At 43.4% G+C, this 19,991-nt stretch overlaps 1 protein-coding gene across 1 annotated transcript in view; it reads right to left on the bottom strand.

The window, feature by feature from the left end:
* Window positions 1–19,991, bottom strand: part of CACNA1B (calcium voltage-gated channel subunit alpha1 B) — a 302,202-nt gene that overhangs the window by 85,659 nt on the left and 196,552 nt on the right. Inside the window, exons 18-20 of the mRNA XM_059828688.1 lie at window positions 17,115–17,182; window positions 11,299–11,405; window positions 4,158–4,220 (exon numbers count right to left, since the gene is read on the bottom strand). Of these exons, the coding sequence (XP_059684671.1) occupies window positions 4,158–4,220; window positions 11,299–11,405; window positions 17,115–17,182 (238 nt within the window). The remainder of the gene's footprint in view (window positions 1–4,157; window positions 4,221–11,298; window positions 11,406–17,114; window positions 17,183–19,991) is intronic.

Genomic DNA, 19,991 nt, shown 5'->3' with positions numbered 1-19,991 from the left:
CCATGAGACGTCCATGGCCACTTAAGAGCAGTAGAAATCATTATATGCTGCTGCTTAGCGTTTGAAGACAGCTGCGTCACTTGTTTCTGTACAGCTCTGAGGTGATGCAAAGTTCATCCAAGCCAAAGCTTCCTGGTGTTAACGTAGCAAAAGTTTTACTACTTCCACCCTGAGTTTTTTCACAAGAAGAACAGAATGATTTCGCTCAACCATAACTCACCATCCTGCATGCCACTCCCTATTGCTCTAATAAGAAGAATTTTCTAATTGTTTTTGGCGAAAGTACATCACATACTAATCCCAGAAGTATAAATATAAGGCTTAGCTTTATGCACATTCTGATCTTAAGAAAATGCCAGAAAATATTTATTCTGTCTCAAGTTATATTGCTATCATTAGTCACAAGATCCCTTTTCAGACCTCAAGATTTGTTTGGTATTTCAGTTATGAATTGTGATCACGTAATTGCATCCTCAGTAACAAATATCGAGGTGAAAGAGTTAAAAGTAAAAAAATGAAAGTTAAAAGCCACATCGCTATGGTCTGATTTAACAAAAAACACACTGAGGTTAAATATGTGGAACCATTCAGTTCTCCAGTCAAATTACATCTACTTTAAATTAGTTTTTTCCTCTGAAGTGTTCATGCCACACTCTCCAGAAGACATTCTGGCAGTTACACTGCCATGGCCCAGACCAGATTCTGTTACGGCCAAAGTCCCACCGTGAGCTCCAGGCTTTTGATAAAAAAACAAGACAAAACACATCAGGGAATGAAGTCACAGCCCCTTTTTTTGCGCTGTGAGGATGGAAATAAAGCAGATGGCCCAGACAGTGAATATACAAAAGCAAGCGATAGACATCAAGAACAATTTGGGTTCTTGGATGGCAAATGACAAACTCATCCCGGTAGAAGATATTTAAGCTTTTTCATTTCCCTCTGTACGCTATCAGCTTGTCTACAGCTGGATGAATGCACAGCAGAGACATGCTGTGATATTTGGGGTGGGAAAGAGCTGCTCAAAGAAAACCAAGTTTTGAGGTGGAAAAAAAAAAAACAAACCAAAACTAAAACTATCTGTTCAGCACTTCTGGAGAAAAAATCCCCAGCTTGTGAAACACTGGCTTTTGCTTTATTTACCATTCTAGAAAACGCCTTAAGAACATGTCATTCTTCATGTCCAAGCAATGACTGACACCTCTGGATCTTATTAGAAATAAGCAATAGCAATACAAAGAAAACCTCAAGTTACCAAACGCACCATTTTGAATTTCATCAGCCATTGCAATATAAGAAGGATTCATATGAAAATTCAACATCCCTTAACTTAAATACATACTATTGGAAAAATACAACATAATTACTCACTTAGCTGTGTGTCATCACCTATGTACATATAAATTAGTTGCCAATTTCAGTATGTATTTTAGATAAATGCTGATCTACTTAAAGAAATAGAGCATATCTGTATTTAATTACCTCTCCTCAGTGAATTAAAAATGGATTTCATCATTGCTTGTATCATAGATTTGTTAGAGCATGAAAGCTTGGAATTAACACAAGAAAATGACTCACCTTGATTTTTTTAAATTCTTCTTTAGATTTATTTTTAAGAAACTATCTCCAATATTTTGTCCTTAGTTTCTTAACCAATTTAGATTTATTTTTTTTTAGAAAAATAATCAAAGAACGAATATGGGGGAAAACCAATCCTCTCTATCTCAAAAGATTTTTGAGTAAGTTTTGTTCTTTCAGAACAGATGACGATGGTTTTGCAGACCCTGGTTCTTACTGATATTAAAGGCAGACAATATTTTATGCTGTTTGAGCAACCTAAGGGAGAAAAAAGGAACAGGGTTTTTTTGCACCTTTTAAAAGCTCTTTTGATTAGTAGATTACTGTTCAACTTTCATCTGTGCACAAAAACTAGACCACTTATCTTTCAGTATAATCACAGCAATAGCACTCACAGTGGGTAGAAACAGAGTGATATAAAGACATCCTGAACCTATACTAATATTCACCCAGGGAATGGGAGTCCACAGCACCTGCATGTCCCTAAGAGGAGTTATTCCAGTTTATCTATTTGAATTTAAAATAAAAAACACATTTGTAACGATGACATTTATACTGAGTAAATAAGACCTTCAGATGTCTTCACACTTCAGGGGGGCTTTACTGATGCTCTATGATGGCTGCTACTTTTATATATTGCACACTGTTATGGGGTCTAGTCATTTATTTAATCATAATAAGGGATTTTGCTCGGGAAATGCTCTTTGGATACCCACAGAGAAGAAAATGCACACTCAGCTCATCTGTCAAAACCAGTCCTGCTTTGCATAGGAAATTACAAATTACTGTCCAGACGGTGCATAGAAATGTTAAAGAGGATGAGAATCCTCAGTTACAGCTTTTTGCAGTAAAAATTTGTTCTGTTCAGAGAACAGATGTGAGTCATATCAGCAAAAGAAGCCTCTATTATACCGTCTCTGTTGCTGGTGGGGAGTTAGCGACAGACCTCAAATGGCCAACGCCTCCAAATGCAGGCAAATCCTCCTTCCAAAGGGGTTTTAGTACCTGCAATTAGATTTCATCTTTCTAAAAGGTAGCTCTGTCTCTGGAAGTTTGGAAAAGGGGCCAAATTTGTCATTCTTTCAGGCTTTATTCCTAATCGTGCAAACATTGTCTCGGATCAGTTTGGTGCAACTTCTACTGGAGTGAATTCAAGCGTTGGGGAGAAGGCAGCTCAACAGCACCTCTCCTCCGTCACCACCTTTAACCATCCCCTCCCTCCTGCCAGGGGTAAGGCAGGGTGAGAGAGACCCAAAGGGCAGCAGACCTCTCTCCACACCTTTCCGCCTGTCCAGACTCCCGGCAGCCAGGAAATCCATTGGAAGAAGTGAGCCAAAAGCTGCCTCGGTCTAGTCTATTCCCCTAATTTTCACTGTCCGAGCCCCGTGAGATCTCAGACCTTCGCTAGTCACAAAAGTTCAGACTTGGTCACAGAAGCTAAACTCACATCGTTTCAAGCATATTTTTAATACAAACATGTCTAAGATCCACCAGTGGACAAGGACCCCCAAAACACCCAGGGAAAAAGAAAGATGTCAGGAGGCTGGTGGAAAATCTCCTTTGCTTCACCGTGCCTTTGGTACCTGCTATGGTGCACGTAAGGACAAACCCACGCGTGTTTGAATTGCACTTACTTGTCTCTCCAAAAGCATTAAAGAAGAAAGACAACGTCAAATGGTAAAAGCATAACCCAAAGCAAAGACACTAAGATGGGTTGATGAGAAGCTGATGACGAGTTTTGTTGTGTTAGTCGGCAGGGAACAATGGTATTTTCTACAAACCTGCATCGGTGTCAAAGCGCACCCGTGATTCACAGCAAAGCCAGAGAGATTTGTTTGTTAGGAAGTGCATGGAGTGAATGGAAGGTCTACCACTGTGTTCGCTCAACCATGGGTGCATAGGAGCTTGCTGAGTGCCTCATTTTCACCATATGTGTAGCTTTAAGCTTCAGCTCAAGAAAGTTAGAGAGCACAGGCATAACCAGTGCTCTCATGAGTATGTTTCCCAAGGATGTTTATGCAGAGTTTTCCAATTTGGTCTCACTTGGACCCTGTTTCCAGAAGTTTCTTTTAAAGTCCTCCTCCAGCTTTCATTTAAAGAGCACACTCATGGTGGGCCCCCGTTCTCCTATTGAACCATAAGTGCAAACACTGGTGGAACATCAAAGCCGTCAGCCCAGCACATAATAAACACAGAACAAAAATACAAGTGAGAACAAGACGAACCATCAAATGAGGGCAGAGGGGAGAAGAGGGAAAATAGTTAAGGAAGGAACAAAGGAAAATAATTAAGGGGATGGGAGAAAAATGAAGGAAGGAAGGGGGTGGGAAATCACAGTCAATGTGCGAAACACTACAGAGTTGCTCACGATCAAACCACAAGCATAATATGGCAATGTCGCACACCTTCCAGTCCTTCCACCGTATGTTGGTCTGGAGGCTTTCCACAATGATGGGAATGATTTTTGGAAGAAACAAGGGGGGAGTGAAGGGATCAGGAGAAGGGGAAAGAGGGAGGTTTATAAATATAGAGATATATATCATAAATCCATTTACTGAATATCGGAACAGAGAGCAACTCACGGTGAATTTACGCTGGAGACTGACGAGCTGCGAGATACAGTACCTCGAGTTTGCTTTACAAAACTGCACATGCAAAAACAAAACAAACAAAGAAAACAAAAAGTGAGAAAAGAAAAAAAAAAAGAAGATAATAGAAACCATAAAAGACATTGGGAGGAGACTCATACAGGCTGTGTCCTATCGAATGCAGACTGCAGCGTGCATCTTGGTAGGAGACCAGGCAAGCTTCAGAAAGTGTGGAAGCCACAGACACACCACCTTCTAGTTAACAGGGAAACAACCAAAGAATCAAAAACGGAACCAAAAGGGAAAAAAATTAAAAGGTGAACCAAAAGCCACACGATGATATTAGGACTTTATGCCTCCGTATGCTATACTCACACAATGGAAGTCCTCCGCAGAAGTCATCTTTAGGACCTCAGGGTAGAGGTCGTTGTAGAAACAGGTGGCGATTGCTTTTACAGCTGTGCTGCAAATAATTATTTCCAAGTGGGAGCAGGATGCTAATTCCCACTCTGGCCCTGTGACATGAGGAAGAAGCCTTAGCACGGAGAAGAGCACAGGCTGGAAGCAGGACCCTGGGCCACATCCAGAGAGCCAAAAATCCACCTGAGCCCCAGCAGCTGGTGCCAGGCTGCTTCTGCTCAGCTTTGCTCTTCAGAGGCACCTACCTCTCTCCTCTGACAGGCACAGGGATGTGCCTGAGCTTAGACTGTCCGAATATGGCTCACCATGTCTAAAAACCATAGATCTGCTGCAGCTTAGGCAGGGGATTACACATTGTTGAAAGGAGCTTGTTTCAGTTCACAAGTAATTTTGTAGATTCTCCTCCATCCAGTGTTCGTCTAAACGACGTTATATATGGGGGGTTCTAAATACGGAAATCGTGGAATTACACAGAAAAATAGTTTATTCTTCCTTTAGCAGGGAATCTACAGAAAAACAGTATTCTAAATATTTTGTTAGATCTTGGCTTGAGGCGCTAATATTTTCATAGTTATAAACAATAATTTTTGTAAATCTACATCATCCAAAGAACCCTCCCCAAGACTGAAAATAAAATCCCTTCACCTCCTGAATTTGCCTTTTCAGTTGCAGCGTTTTTTTCTCCTGCTTCCATGAGAGTTTTCATCTGTTAGCAATCAATACCAGCAAGCCAGAAAGTCCAGTTAAAATCTAATGTTCTTTGGGTATCATATAAGTAGAGTTTTAAATACACATTTACTTAAAATTAATGGATTATTCTGAACAGAAATGATGGCCCAGGTAAAATATATAACAAAACAATCCAGAGATCAAGCAACCTGGAACGAATATAAGAGAAATTATGAAAGGCGTTGTAAAAGTTTTGCTTGGAGCAAATAAGCTGCTCAACAGTCAGGTAAAGTATTTTGCCTAAACTTCAGTCTTTCTACATTTGTACCATGCCAAATGAAATGGGAGCAGGAGTCAAAGTGGGGCTTGGCATGCCCTGCTTGTTTGCCAGGAAAATTATTGTTTCCAGGTTTCTCAAGCTGGGGATCCCTTTACTCTCTGGCTGGATGCTGAACCCCCAAGATGTCAACTAAAACCTGCAGAGAACAAGCCCTTGACTGCACAAATGCCTCAAGCGTAGGTAAGAAATTTCTTGGGCAAAACAAGCGGAAAACTCACAATGGAGGAGAATGTACTGGGCTGCCCTAATTTACCTGCGAGTCAGCTCCAGCATTGTGCAATACCTGTGGAAATTTTGCTTTTAATTGCTGAAAGCAGATCTCCTCGGCAGGAGGCTTGAATGAACCTTTGTGTTTATCCCTGCCTCGTTTGGTGCAGTGCAGGACAGAGGCCACGCTCTGATCCTGCCAAGTATCCTTGTAACTTGGCCAGACAACATTATGCAAGTCCTGCAGCGCTCCGAGTTCATTCCTCCGCTCCCATTGCCGGAGTTTGCTTTTTTGAAACCATAAATTTGACTAAATTTGCACTGGAACTGCAGAGTGTAAAGCCACAAAGCAAAGACAGCCTCCTTTTCCAAATCAAAATGACAGAAAGTCCTTGAGCTTTACTTGCTGCTACTTACCATCCACGAGGGACAGAGTACAAGAGAGTGTCTTTAGGTGCAGCTGAGTCACCGTTACACCAAGCAAGGGCAAAAAGGTAAGCTAACGGGAGAAATCACAGTACCTCACACATCAACACACTTCAAGGGAAAAAAGAAAGGGAAGAAATCACAAGCCAGCAAGAGAAAAAGAACACCTCTTCTAGTCTACACATCACCCAACACGGGACGTTTCATGGGTTGGGTGTTCAGGCACGCTTCTTGCTGGGTCCTGTTGGGTACCGACAGCCCAACAGGGATTTGGAAACAGACCACAGTATTCCCAAGACAAAAGGAAAATATGGAGCCTCGGAGATGGAAAATGTCCTGGAGAAACAGAGCAACTCCCCCCCCTTCATCCCCAGACCTGTACAAAAGGGACAGACACCTCTGAGAAATCACTATGAAATGATGTGCCACCTGTATATGCTCTTGGCACTTTTCTAATGAGTAGTCAAGTCGCTCACATCAACAGGCAGTATCCACCTGTAGGCATGCAATTAAAATGTAAACTGCTTTGAACAACCACGTGAGGGACCAGCAGAAGCCAGTCAGAGCCTGGAAAGAGGAAGAGGTCTTTGGAAATTGGAAGGATGTCCTGGGAAAGCACGTGTAATTTTGAAAAACAGTAGTGGGCAATTCTAGAGCCTGTGCTTAGGTCTGGTACCCACGTTGCATGGACTGTCTCTGCCACTTTCTACAAAGTTTCATCCACAACATCTGTGAAGTTCTCCTCCCATCCAGAACTCGCACCCTATACCTATGCTTAAATAATTTCCTTGGGTCTGGCTACAACTGTAACTCATTACCACGTGGAATTAAAAAAACCCCGTAACTAACAAAATGCAAAAAGTTTCACTCAGCATGACTTCAGCATAACTACTAGCAGGTTCCTACAAATTTAGCATTTGCTTGCTGCTGCCATTGCTATTTTAAGACTTTTTAAGACTTTTCCCAAGAAAAGGTCAAGAGAGGCCACTGGAAAATACATGGGCTCTGGGTGCCGGGTGAGCCGCAGCCTGTGTCCTCTCCGGCTGGTCTGCTGGCCCGCCCTGGGCTGGGTGTGCTGATCACAGCCCCTTTTGTACGTGCCATTGGTGCATCTCTGGCTGGAATAGAAACGGCGGAGGAGGAACCCAAACACGGGGACTTCAGGCTTCGGGTTAAGCAAATACAGACAATAAAACCGTGTTTGCACTGGGGTCTTTGTGTCACCCCCAGGAATGAGCCTGATGGCTCTCCCTTACGCTGGTGCCTTTACAGTGGGATCACAAAGTGCTTTGCACATCCATTGCCTGAGTAATATTCCCCGTTTCCCTCCTCCTCCGTTCTTGCCGCCGAGGAAGCTGCACCAATGCTTTGCTCTAAAGACCCGTCGGTCTGTACAGTAGCTCAGTTCAAGAAGCTGAGTGGTTTAAATGTTGTACGAAACAGAGGGTCTTAAAGACAATGCTGGGCAAACTGAACAAACCCAGAAACTCACCTCCAGAAACAACAAAGCAAGGAAAATGCTAAACAGAAAACAAAAAAATATGACAAAAATAAGAATGAAACAATGGACTCAAATTAAAACGCAATAACACATGTTAAACAGATATTCTGTTTTAAACCAAACATTGCAACAATGGCAAAAACAACGTACCATCCTAGCTTTTAATCCTGAAAAACCACAAAACAAAAAGACCCATTCAGGATAGAGTTCACCAGGTGAAAAAACAAACTGCAGTCAGACAAATCTGTTCAAAGTCCCTTTGGTGGAGCAGAAGACAAACCATAGAAATCCTGGGAGATCGATGAAGTAGGAGCTAGAAACCAAATGCAGGTAGAATATTGTAATAAAGCGCTTTGAGTCGGTTGCAAGATAGATGATATCTCGACGCCACTGTAATAACGAGTATATTATTAAAGCAGATCCCCATGACACCGTAGCACTTCACCATCTATCAACCACAAAATAATTCACGGCTCACGCAGCAGCCTGTTGCACGTGTACGGGTGATGGTACCTCTTCAGACCCTCCAAGCAGGCTGACACCCTAAATAAGCAACCAGTTTCTTAAGCCTAGGAAATTACATTTTGCAACTGATGCAATAAATTGAAGATTTCCTGGAGCCCAGTTATGAAGAGAGGCTGGAATGACAGAGGAGAGCAGAAGAACCGGTACAGATAAACTGCAGGCACAGGAGCATACAAACCACAAGTGCACGCTGTATTCCCACAGGAAAAATTCTGGAGGTGGAGGAGCAGTTACGACACTACAACGTATGCAATGGCCTGGAAGGAGGCTTAGGGGAAGATACACACTCTCAGTCCTTGATGTAGGACTGACAAGGGAAAGAAGCAAAACAGCAAGCACAGCACCTTGCCGGTGAAACAGCAGAACAACCGATATGACTTTTCACCAGACTCAGCCCCAGGACGGCTTCATCACCTCTGTGGGAGGTGGACAAGCATGCCAGGAACATGAGCATCATGACTAAGGAAATGCAAGTCATGGTGCCCTCTGCTAACACCTGAGAGACCTGTTTTGATTGATGCAGGTAGAGAAAACACTGATGTTTTCAGAACATTGATGCATGCTATAGATGCCTATTGTTATAAAAATTCATTTTCATATGTTATGAAAATAAAATCAATTTCTAAAACTAAACAATTATTCCTTAGGAGAAAATAAAAATATAAACTGATAGGGTAGACCCACCTTTGCAGCAGCACTTTGGTAGCTTGGTCCCAGTTTTTCCCAGCCCCTGCTCACCACCCACTTAGGGGTACCCAAGTTCTACAGGCGTTCACTTTTTGCAGTGATATTTCCATATGCCAAACATCCCATTTCCAAGCATCCCCAGCACTTTTTCATTCTCGGTGTGTCCAGCTCTGAATTGCCTTAGAGGCTTGATCTGACAGACCTTGCCATCAACAGGACATCTGCTCCATCTTCAGGACCCCTGTGTAGCTTAAGACCATAAGAAATGAAGCAATGGGGTACAACTGACTGTCAACCATGGGTCCCTATCATCAGCCCTACTGTATTGGGTAGAGATATCTAAAGGATAGGTGCAGCAAACCTGAAATCTGCAGCTGCTAAGCCCCTTTGGAGTTCACTATGGACGTGTTTACGCATTAAACAAATTTCTTTGGCACGCATTCATTAAATATCTTTTGGATCATCAGCCAGCAATCCATCCATACACCTATTTCTCTCTCGCGAAACATCTAACTTCTCCCTTGCCTTCTCCTCTATGTCATTATCCGTTTGGTTGTCAACCTATTGACCTTAACGCATTCTTTTTCCAAACTAAAGTGCTGCGAGCTTTGTGAGTAGCCTTGTAAGCACCTCGCTGGCACTAAAGCGGAGATATCGAGAAGTCACGCAACGGTTGTTAGTTGATGGCTCCCACACAGCATGCACGACGTTAGTAGATGTGGAAGCGACTGACTCCACTTTCTAATGTGTTCATTTGTAAGCCTAATTATCTGCTTGTACAAATGTGGCAGGTAGGGATCTGGGCAGATAGAATTCGAGGCAAAACAAGCAGAAATCCACAATTTTGTACTCACTTTGAATTGTAGTCACAAAACTGGCCCTGTGATACTGAAAACCAGGTGAAAGCCTGGTGAAAAATCATGGAATAAGGTTATTTTAAGCAACCAACAATGTGGTGTGAAATCTTAGCTCCATTAAAGGGGAGGGTTTTTTCCCGATTTCTAAAAAATCTTCACATGCACTATGCTTTTGATTTAAAAAGAAGAAAATAAGCATCATTATGTTGCATTTTAAAATAGCAGTACCAGGAAATTCAGCAAAGAACAAGAGCAAATATCCTCATTTGACTTCTTTTCGAGACTGGACAGGAAATCATTGTCAGAAAAGGATTATATTCAAAACCAACAAGCAGACATGGCATAAACAGGAGCTGATTAAAGCAGTAATTGCAAAATAAAATGGTGAGAAGAATAAAATAGTCAAATTAATACTATTCTTTTCCTTCACATATAATGAACTGGCTCCATTTGGCCTACTATCTTTGACGCAGTGGATAAAATTCCCACTAGCAAGGGTCTCAAGAGATTTACACTGAAGGAACAAACAGGGATCCTGCTGTATTTCAGATACGTTGGAATAAAATCGAACAGGAAATTTCTTTTTCTGCGCTTGAGCTTGAGGTCTGCCCTGCAAAAGGGAGCTGGAAAATATCAGCAGCTCTCAGTAAAATGCACGACCAAATTTTTTTGATGCTGGAAGTCCTGATGCTAAAATTCCAGAAAAGGTAAATGAACCTTCAAGAAGAACATACTTTTAAGTAAATCCATTTGAGGTTGGCATCTCAAACACATGTCCACAATCCTATACAAGCAGAACTCTGCACTGACCTCAGCAACATCCAAGACAAGTATTTCCACCTACATTATCAATTTTTCACTTCAGTTTAGATCAGTGTATATGAAAAGGCGGGCCCCAAGGCAACGTTTTCTAAGGATTCTGGTATCACAGAATCTAGGCATATGTCCACATCAACACAGGAAAGCCTGCACCTGAAAATGCAAATTGATGTTTCCAGCTACAAACCAGTGACTGTTCACATACATGTTTTTATTCAACCTCTCTTTCAAACAGCAAAGAAAGAGCATTCAAGCATATTTTTCAGTCTGATATTTAGGAGGATGCATTTACACTTAAATCCTCAAAACAGAAATCATGAAAGAATAGTTAATACACTATGTGCACACATACCTATCATAATTAAAAATCCAAAGTGAAATGTTAACACTTCACCTGGTGAAATCTATCCTAGGACAGCTTAAAAAATCCTTCTAAAATACAGTTATTTACAGAGAGGCAAAAGATGAGGTATTACAAAGAAAAACAAACTAAAAGGAATAATTAAGTTCATGGTTAAGCAATGAGCATTGAAGTATTCAGTCAACCTAAAGCCCTGTCAGTAAGAGAGATGGTATAAAAGGGCTTACAGAGTACTATGGGATGTTCCACTTGAACAGATATATATCGACACTGAAAAACAGAAACCAAGTGATAAAGTTCCCAAATAATAAAATAATGCTTACGCGGCTATGGAAATGTTGGCTGCAGACATGGGGCTGACTTCCGCCACTTCCTTGGCCTTTTGCAGGGCGAGCTTTTGATTGGTGGCTTCTTCCATCTCCTCCTCATCCTGGTGCAGAAAATCAAGAGAAATCAGAGCATGCATCATGTAACAACAATAACCAGAGCTCCCCAAGGCAAGAGTCGTGAGTGACTGTCACTGCCACGCTGTGAGAACAGTGGAAACTCATTAAAATAAGACAGAATTTCATAACTTCTTGCAGGGACCCCTGGGTAGGGCCTTGGTGCCAGCAACAGCTGGTCAAGATGAAAAATGCAAGGTTCGGTCAAGTGGTTCAGTGCATTTTTACCAAGAACACGTCTCCCTCACAAAGCTTTCTTAACTGTCTTTGGTCTCCTCTTATCACTTCTCATGCAGGTAGGAGACTATGGCAGAGCAGGGAGAGACCTGACCACAAGCGTGACATTTCTGGGGTGAAGTGAGCCCCATTTATCTCAGTCTTGCATGTGTAGAAACACTCTAAAGCCTGTGTCCTACTGAAACGTATGAGACAGACTCCTAAACCCTTCATGACTTCTGGCCAATGTGCCTTCTCTGAAACAGTAAGTTTCAGGGTTTGACTGGTCCTGTTCACACCAGTTTTACCCCAGACATTTCCACTTGTTTCAGCTGAATCACTGAGGACTTACAGCGTGAAAACAGAAGGGAGGAGCCATATTAAAGCGTAGTCTGTAGACTCAAGCATAGATCAGAAAGATGGTTATTTTCATGCTTTCTCTACATCCCCAGACCATGCGGACTTTTAACCTCTGTTGGCATTGCAAGTTCCCGCAGAGTATAGCTCTGATTTATTTCCTCCTACCTGGTGTAATGACAGGAGAAATACTGCTCAAATACAAACTACAGGATCTTAAGTAATGAGATGAGGTCAAAAGACAAAGAAACAGCCTGGTTCATCTTCAACGGTCATCTAGGTTAAACTTCCTTTGAACTTTCTAGCCAGTCGAATTCAATAGTAAAATCATGGCAGTGTAAACACAGCCCCTCTGATGGCAATGACAGCATCGCACATATTCAAGGAATAACCACACGTCAAGACTAGAGCAGTCACAGGCTCTTCTGTCAAACTTCGTGAAATGCCACAGGTCTACCTCTGCTCTTCAAAGGTAATGCTGTGAAAGAGTTATGCTGAAAATAACGAAAGCAGACAGTAAGACATCTAGCTTTGAAATAGGAAGTCTCATAGATTCATCCATCCTGAACACCATACACATAAGCAATTCCTTGCTCTGAATTTGGCATTATTTGCTTAAACTGAACTAATTTTGAAACTGTTTTCCTTTTCTCCTTTCAAAGAAAGAAGAAATGATAGAAAATTAATCAAAAAAATGTGCTACCAATAAAGTTTTTTTTTTTCCCCTTTCCAAATATTAGGAATTTACTTGTTAAAGATTTGCTACTCTATAGGGATTGAAGAACCTGAGACAGGCCATGAAAAAAAGCCCTGCTGAACAATTATACAAAGTCAATATTTCTCAACTGTCAGCTTCCAGTAAATTTATCAATGATTTGGAACCTTATTGTAAATCAAGGGTATCTGCAGAATATTAATCTTTTGAGGAATAAGGCCCCCAACAAGAAGGCTTTTAAGGTTTTCCTTTCATTCTGCATGTATCTTCAAGTTGTTTCTTCTCTTGAGGACTCTCTAGCAGCGTTAGCAGCGTTAAAATCACACACATTCAAAGGCTCTTGATTTTTCTTTCTGTGCACCTAAAGCACCAGGTGCAGTTTTAACCATCTCTTTAAAATTTTTAGCTTCAACTCCATTCTTCCCAGTGTATCAGTAATTCGGCTGGATTTGATATCTCAAAGTAACAGCAGAAAATATACGTTATCATAAATGCAGCCATCCCTAACTCAAAACAAGGACACTCTGTAGCAGAGGACTGCTTAATAATATGCACCTCGAATGCTGTGTTCAGTTTTAGGCCCCTCACTACAAGAAGGACATTGAGGTGCTGGAGTGTGTCCAGAGAAGGGTGACGAAGCTGGTGAGGGGTCTGGAGCACAAGTCTGATGAGGAGCGGCTGAGGGAACTGGGGTTGTTCAGTCTGGAGAAGAGGAGGCTGAGGGGAGACCTCATTGCTCTCTGCAACTGCCTGAAAGGGGGTTGTGGTGAGGTGGGTGTTGGTCTCTTCTCCCATGTAACTAGCGATAGAATGAGAGGAAATGGCCTCAAGTTGCGCCAGGGGAGGTTTAGGCTGGATATTAGGAAAAATGTCTTTACTGAGAGAGTGGTGAGACACTGGAATAAGCTGCCCAGGGAGGTGGTGGAGTCACCATCCCTGGAGGTGTTCAAGGAACATGTGGACGTGGCACTGCGGGACATGGTTTAGTGGGCATGGTGGTGTTGGGTTGACGGTTAGACTTGACGATCTTACAGGTCTTATCCAACCTTAACGATTCTGTGATTCTGTAATATTTCTGTAGCTCCTTCTACCCAGAGACTGCAGAGCACTACAAAAATGAATTCATTTTTTGCCTGATACTTACACTGCGGGGTCTCACTGGGGCACAGGCTCATCTGGTTCTGCTTGAAGCACGCAGGGGTGTGACAGTGCATGGCTGAAGCCAGCTCTAAGCTGCTACGGCAACATCCATCCACCCCACCTCCCACCAACAGCCCAGCTCCGGCAGCTCAACTGTCACCATCATTATATAGGGGCAAGCGCAGATAAAGGCCCCGCCTATAAGGACATCTCTCTTCTATGTCTCCTTTCTGTTTTCTAGAGCTCTAAATCTTCATTTAAACCACACAGTTTATCACATGGTAAAACCCATCTTCGGTGCTACCCATAATGGTGTGCATAGTTAATGCTGACTGTTCTTTATGAAGTTCACCCAATTAAAGCCCTCTCCATTGGGAAGGAGGAGGAGGGGTCTTCATGGTTGTTAGACTCTTGGTTTTGCCGCTCACTTCAGTCCATTATTTCTGGGGATTTCTCAACTTTTTAATGTATTTTTATATATTTTTATACAAAATTCACACACCCCTCCTATCCCACGTTGCATGTTTTTAGACTGCTTTCTCTGGGATGGCTGGCAGTGCACAGAGACCCGAGAACACACCTTGTGCTTTAGGATATTTAGGTAAAGAAAGGCGCGCTTGTGGCGGTTTTATACGCCACTTTAATGAGGATGAAGAGCGAACTGCTGTGTGTCACCGGAGACATTGTGGGATGGTCAGATGAGAAGAAGATTTTAAAAGCAAATTTTGAGGGCAATTTCAGATTCCACTCTGAATACATGAACGGGAAGAAGAACCTGCCAATATATGGAAAAAAACCCTACAGGATAGGCAACCAAAGAGACTCAGGACTTCTGAGAAATCACTAGAAATTAAGTACGCAGAGTTTAATTCAGTGGTAAGGGAGAGCCAGCACAGGAAGAGGAGGAGAGAGACCTGGGAAGGAGAGGCGGAGGCTGGAGAACAGATTCTTTATATATTCAAAGCAAAGATTATTCGTTACCCCCCCACCCCCCCGCCATGAGTCATTCCAAAGTACTGGTGAGTTTTGTAACAGACATCGGATGATCAAGCTTTAGTTAAATATAGTTACAATTCTGACAACTTCTGTTACAGGTCACAAGGCCCAGCTAAGGCTACCGAGAAATGTTCAACCACCACGATAAAAGAAGCCCAAATTAGCATCCAGCAGTGGAAGCGGTGGTTGAAATGCTTCACTCCTGAAGGTTAGCTGGAAAGCTTTCTGTCTTTCCAAAACAGAGGCAGTTGCAAAATGCTTATGGTTTTCCCACATTATATGCAGCACTGATCTCGATTAGTTTTACAGCAAAAACGTCAAGAAAGTCTCCTGAGATCAACTGTCTCCTGAGTAACTTAATTATATCTCCAGGCCATTTTTGGTTTTGCATGATCATATTTACTTAGCAATAAATCCCTCATTCTCCAGGTATGCTATATAATTGAATTACTTTTATCTTTTTCCTCCTCTTTTGAAAGCCCTAGTGATTTTTTGGGATCATAAATAAAATTAAAGCAAGAAAGAGTTTCTCAAGAAGCTTTATGATTTGGCAATGCTGCTGAATCCATTAATATTTAATTATACTTTATAAACATCAACAAAGTCAGGTTTCTAACCATCCCAGTCAGCTGCTGAAATATTCACAAGAAAGCACTAAAAGGATTAAAAAAGAAGTAGGATGAGCTTCATTATCCAAGAATTGTGCTTGGTCTTAGCACATGCAAGGGATGCCCATAAATCTCCTGAACAGGCTGGGAGGATGCATGCCTCCAGGCTGGACATTTCTGCGGGCTTTAGAAAGAACAGAAACAGCTGAGCTGCTGTAAGGAAAAGACTTCCCAGAAAAAAAAAAAAAAACACTGAGAGCCATTAAACACAACCCTGAGCTGCACTGTAAGAGAGAAGGGATGCAGAACATGGTCTCAGAGACACAGGAACATTTATTATACACCTGAGAGCCACCAACCTTCTTGTAGGGTCTGCGCTGGGTATCACCTGTCAGGGAACAAGGCTCCAGTCAAAGCTGGAGGCTGAAGCCAGTCACGCAGCTCCACAGCAGAAAAGGAGAGCTGGTAAAGACAAGCTCAACTGCCAGAGACGTGGATTTTAACTGGGAACGGTTGGCTGCTTTAGTCTTCAGCAGCTGGAGTGGGGTAGGAAACTCCTAGGAATCTCTGCGGCCCTGAGCTGTGGAGTTGCATCCTGTATCCATGAACTACTGCACCTTTTACAACTCTAAAAGGAGAAAGCACCCTTGCCCACTGCTGCATAAGCACATGGTTAGTGATCCTCTTACCCTACAGGGAGTATATAAGCTAAAGCTTGTAAAACACAACTGCTGAGGTGGATACAGTGCTTCTTTTGCCACCGGCAGGTCACCGTGACTTACGGCGGTGGCAGCAGCACAGCAATGGGGTGTGCATGTTTTTATCCACTCAGCGAGAACAAGCTAGAAATGTGCAAACAAAACCTAATTCTGCTTCATAAATACAACTGAGTATGCAACAACGAGAAATCAAAAGTATGTAATAATACGAACACAAACTGCAGCACTTGGCAATCCTTCCTGCGCAATACTGAGGCTATAAGTTTTTCTCCATAGGGAATGCTCCAATATTAATCTACGCATACAGTAGAGTTACATCCGTGCCATTTCCATCTCTTGCCAGGACCTGGCTTTCTGCCTGCACTTGGGCTGGTGCCTCAGATTTCTCTTGCACCTGGTGAGAGGCAGGAAGATTGTAATATCTTCACTGAGTATTCACAATAGCCTCTGCACGCTGTTTTCCAGGGAGTTGATTGGAGAACGTTAATTCTTTGATTCATCCCGCAACTCAGCAAGGTACGAAACATTAGTGTGAGACAGCAAAAGCAGCAGTACAACACCTGCGTTTCCCCACGCCTAAGCTTCAAGTCAGTCAAAACCTGTTAATTGCTTTGCCTCTGCTCTTGAAAACAGCAAATGCTACGAATGTCTGTGCACCTCCATGCAGCAGTGAGATGAGCAAGGCCCAATGCCCAATGCCCACTCTGTGATAAAATGAAACTAAAATAAGAAATAGTTCATAGTTCACTGAAACAAGCCTGAAGTGAAACAAACCTGAAGAAGAATAAACCTCCAGGTCCCTCTCTGCCATGCAAAGCGGTAAACAGAGACACCGCATGAACAGGCTCTAGAGGAAATCTCAGGGTGTCTGGAAGGGTCGGTAACGTGTGCTTTAGATCCAGCAGCTGTGGTCTAAGTTTGAAGAAACAGAAAACTCGTACATACCTTGGTCAGCTCTTGGGCATTTGCCAGATTGTCAACAGCAATAGCCAAGAAGACATTCAGGAGTGTATCTTTTGGGGAGCTGCTAAGGAAAAAAATCTCCGCACAGCAGATACAGTAAACTGTTCCCCTTCCGCTGCCACTACCTTTCTTTCGCCACTTACGATCATCAGCATATTATGGACTCACCCCTTGCACCACTGCTTTGTCTTCATTTCTAACTCACCCACTTCTACTGGGAACCAGCTCTGCAGCACAGCGAGTGCCGGACACCCATTTGTCTCTTCCACAGCACATATCCCTGCTGAGGATACACATGCGCGCTGAGCAGACGGGCTTTACAGCGCTATAGGTGCAACCGGTACGGGACCACGTGGTGGTCCTAGAGACTCAACAGCCCCTAGTTTTTCATTCCAGAAAATTCACACCTACACTCCTACCCATACCCACACACAAAGAGGATTTCATCTTCATTTTCCCCCTCCTGTTTAAAAGGACAACTGGTAGAGCGCCTCGAAATCAGTCATTTTAAAGCCAACAATTGCATCATATAAACACATAGCTATATAAAGGCATTGGGTGCCATGAAAAAGTTAAGCTTAGGTCACTGCTGCATTACATACTGGTGGGAGAAAACTATCATGACTTACCACACTGAAGTCGATATGACAATTAGACCACCACGGACATGCTCTATCCTGAACGCTGTAGCATCACGCAGAGTGCAGCTACAGAAGAGCCTGTTGGCAGGACACCCAGCCCGACCTAATGAGCTCTACCGGGAAACAGGCCGTTAGTCCAGGCCAGATTGCATGTAGCCCAGCTAAACAACTGCCAGTGCCCACGCTAGCCTGGGTCTCTCTGCAGAGCACTGCATTATATCACTAAGACATAACATTTCCCTGTAATTATTTATTCATATTTTATTTTCATTTTTGCACTTAATGATTTCAGCTATTACTTGCCCCTTCATGTATTTTATTGTTGTTATTCCATCTTTGCGTCTGCAAAACAACCTCAAAACAATTGTAAATCAGATACCTTTGTATATGAAAGGAGAGCAAGCAAAGCAAAACCAAGTCTAAACTACTCTCCAAGAAGAAAATGCATTTTGCTCTTGCACATTACCTGGTGACAGGAGAGTCACTCACTCCATAGCAGTGTAAAGCTATGATTGCTCCCCTAAATATGAATGTACACGATAATGAAGTTGATCTCATGAGTACTTACTCTCTGGAGATTCAAAAAGGCTTTAACAGCAATGTCCTTCTACCGTGTTTGTATTGCACTGTCCTCACCAGAGCCAAATATGAGTCCGGGACCAGATGCAGGTCCCCCCATAAGCCGAGTGAAATGACTGCAGCAGCTTTAGGCAGTTAATTAACCCAACAGAAAATAACGGGACATGTCCCCTCTTTTGGTCTGTGAGTCGGAAGCCATGCTCAAAGCAATGCCGCAGCGAAGGCAGGACTGAGGGGCGAGGGCAGCGTGCTGGGGCGAGCCGGGCAATCGCTCCAGCGAGAGGAGGAGAGGCGAGGCGTGAGCTCCCAGGGTGCTGGCAAGCCCACAATGAGATTTTGGGAAACCTTGGCCTTTGTGCCCCTCTGATTGCTTTCCATTTCTCAGAAGGATGCCTGGAGGAAGCGGGTGAGGTTTCTCTATAAACAGAGGAGCCAGGCGCAGTGCAAGGCTGATTCATCAGCTGCAGTCGTCTCTGCCGAACAGGAGCGTGCCCAGAAATCCTGCTGCTCCAGCAGCCTCTGGGCAGCATGCTGGCTGCGGGCGCAGCTGGCTGGGGAGCCGTCACCCCACGCTGGCACGGTTTCAGGAGACTTCCCAGGGCAGCCAGGGACCAAAGCTGGCCCAGACAACCAGATCTTGAGAGCTTTCACCAAACGTAATTCAGCCAAGACTTCACGTCTCTAATTCCCATTGAGACGAGTGTCTCCAGAGCCTGAATGCCTATCAAAACTGGAGCCTCTGCCTGTGACAGTGGAAAGCAGGACTTGTATTTAATCTCTTAGGATGCATCTGCAACCCAACTACCAAACCTCACAGGGGACGGGACACAGAGCCCTGGGGTTTCTCCAGGCAAAGGCCAGGTCATCCATCAGGTTTCCTCCGTGTCAGGTAACACGGGATGGAAGTTTTAATCATGTGAAGATGATTCCTCTGGGACAGAAAGAGGTTTGAAATGTGATGCTCCTTCCCCCATTCCAGCAGGACAGTGAGGAGCGCGGGGCGGGAGCATCTCAATCCCACTGAGCCCAACAGATAAAGACATGAAAAAGGGAAAGATGATGCTGAAACAATCACCTCCCTCCCACACTGAAGTCAGAGCTCAATCAACTTCTTAGCTGCAAAGATACTAATTTCCCCGTTTCCTTTTAACTGCGGGTCAGCAAGAGGGGGCTGTCACTTGCGGGCTGGGGGTGCAGGCAGGGAGGTTGGGGCACCGCCGCCCGCGGCACCGCCGGGGTGCCGGCTGGTCCCGGCTGTTTGGGTTTCTTCCTCTGGGGTTCTTCCAACACATTGGAAATGCTTCCAAGCCTCTTGCTCTGAGAATAAATGTCTCGGTAATAAAACTGTCTTCCTACCCCTGCCTCCTATACACACATGAAAATGTCTTGTGTAACATAATCAACCACTGGAAATATAATTAATTTTTTTTTCAAGAAATCAGGCTGTTTTGATCCATCTCCAAGCAGACACAATCTAGCAGACTTGGGTGTTTCTACCCCAAAAAAGGTCCCTCAGCCCTTTCTGCAGAGCTTGAGGATTCCCAAATATGACCCGAACTCCAGCCTCTGGTCCAGGCTGTATAACCTGGGCAGACCCACAGACCTCGCTGGCCAGCTGAGACAGCGGCTGGTGCCGAGT

This window comes from Gavia stellata, chromosome 24, assembly GCF_030936135.1.
Source record: "Gavia stellata isolate bGavSte3 chromosome 24, bGavSte3.hap2, whole genome shotgun sequence".
Lineage (NCBI taxonomy): Eukaryota > Metazoa > Chordata > Aves > Gaviiformes > Gaviidae > Gavia > Gavia stellata.
The sequence above is the reverse complement of the archived record's forward strand: the minus strand, read 5'-3'. Positions and strand labels throughout refer to the sequence as shown.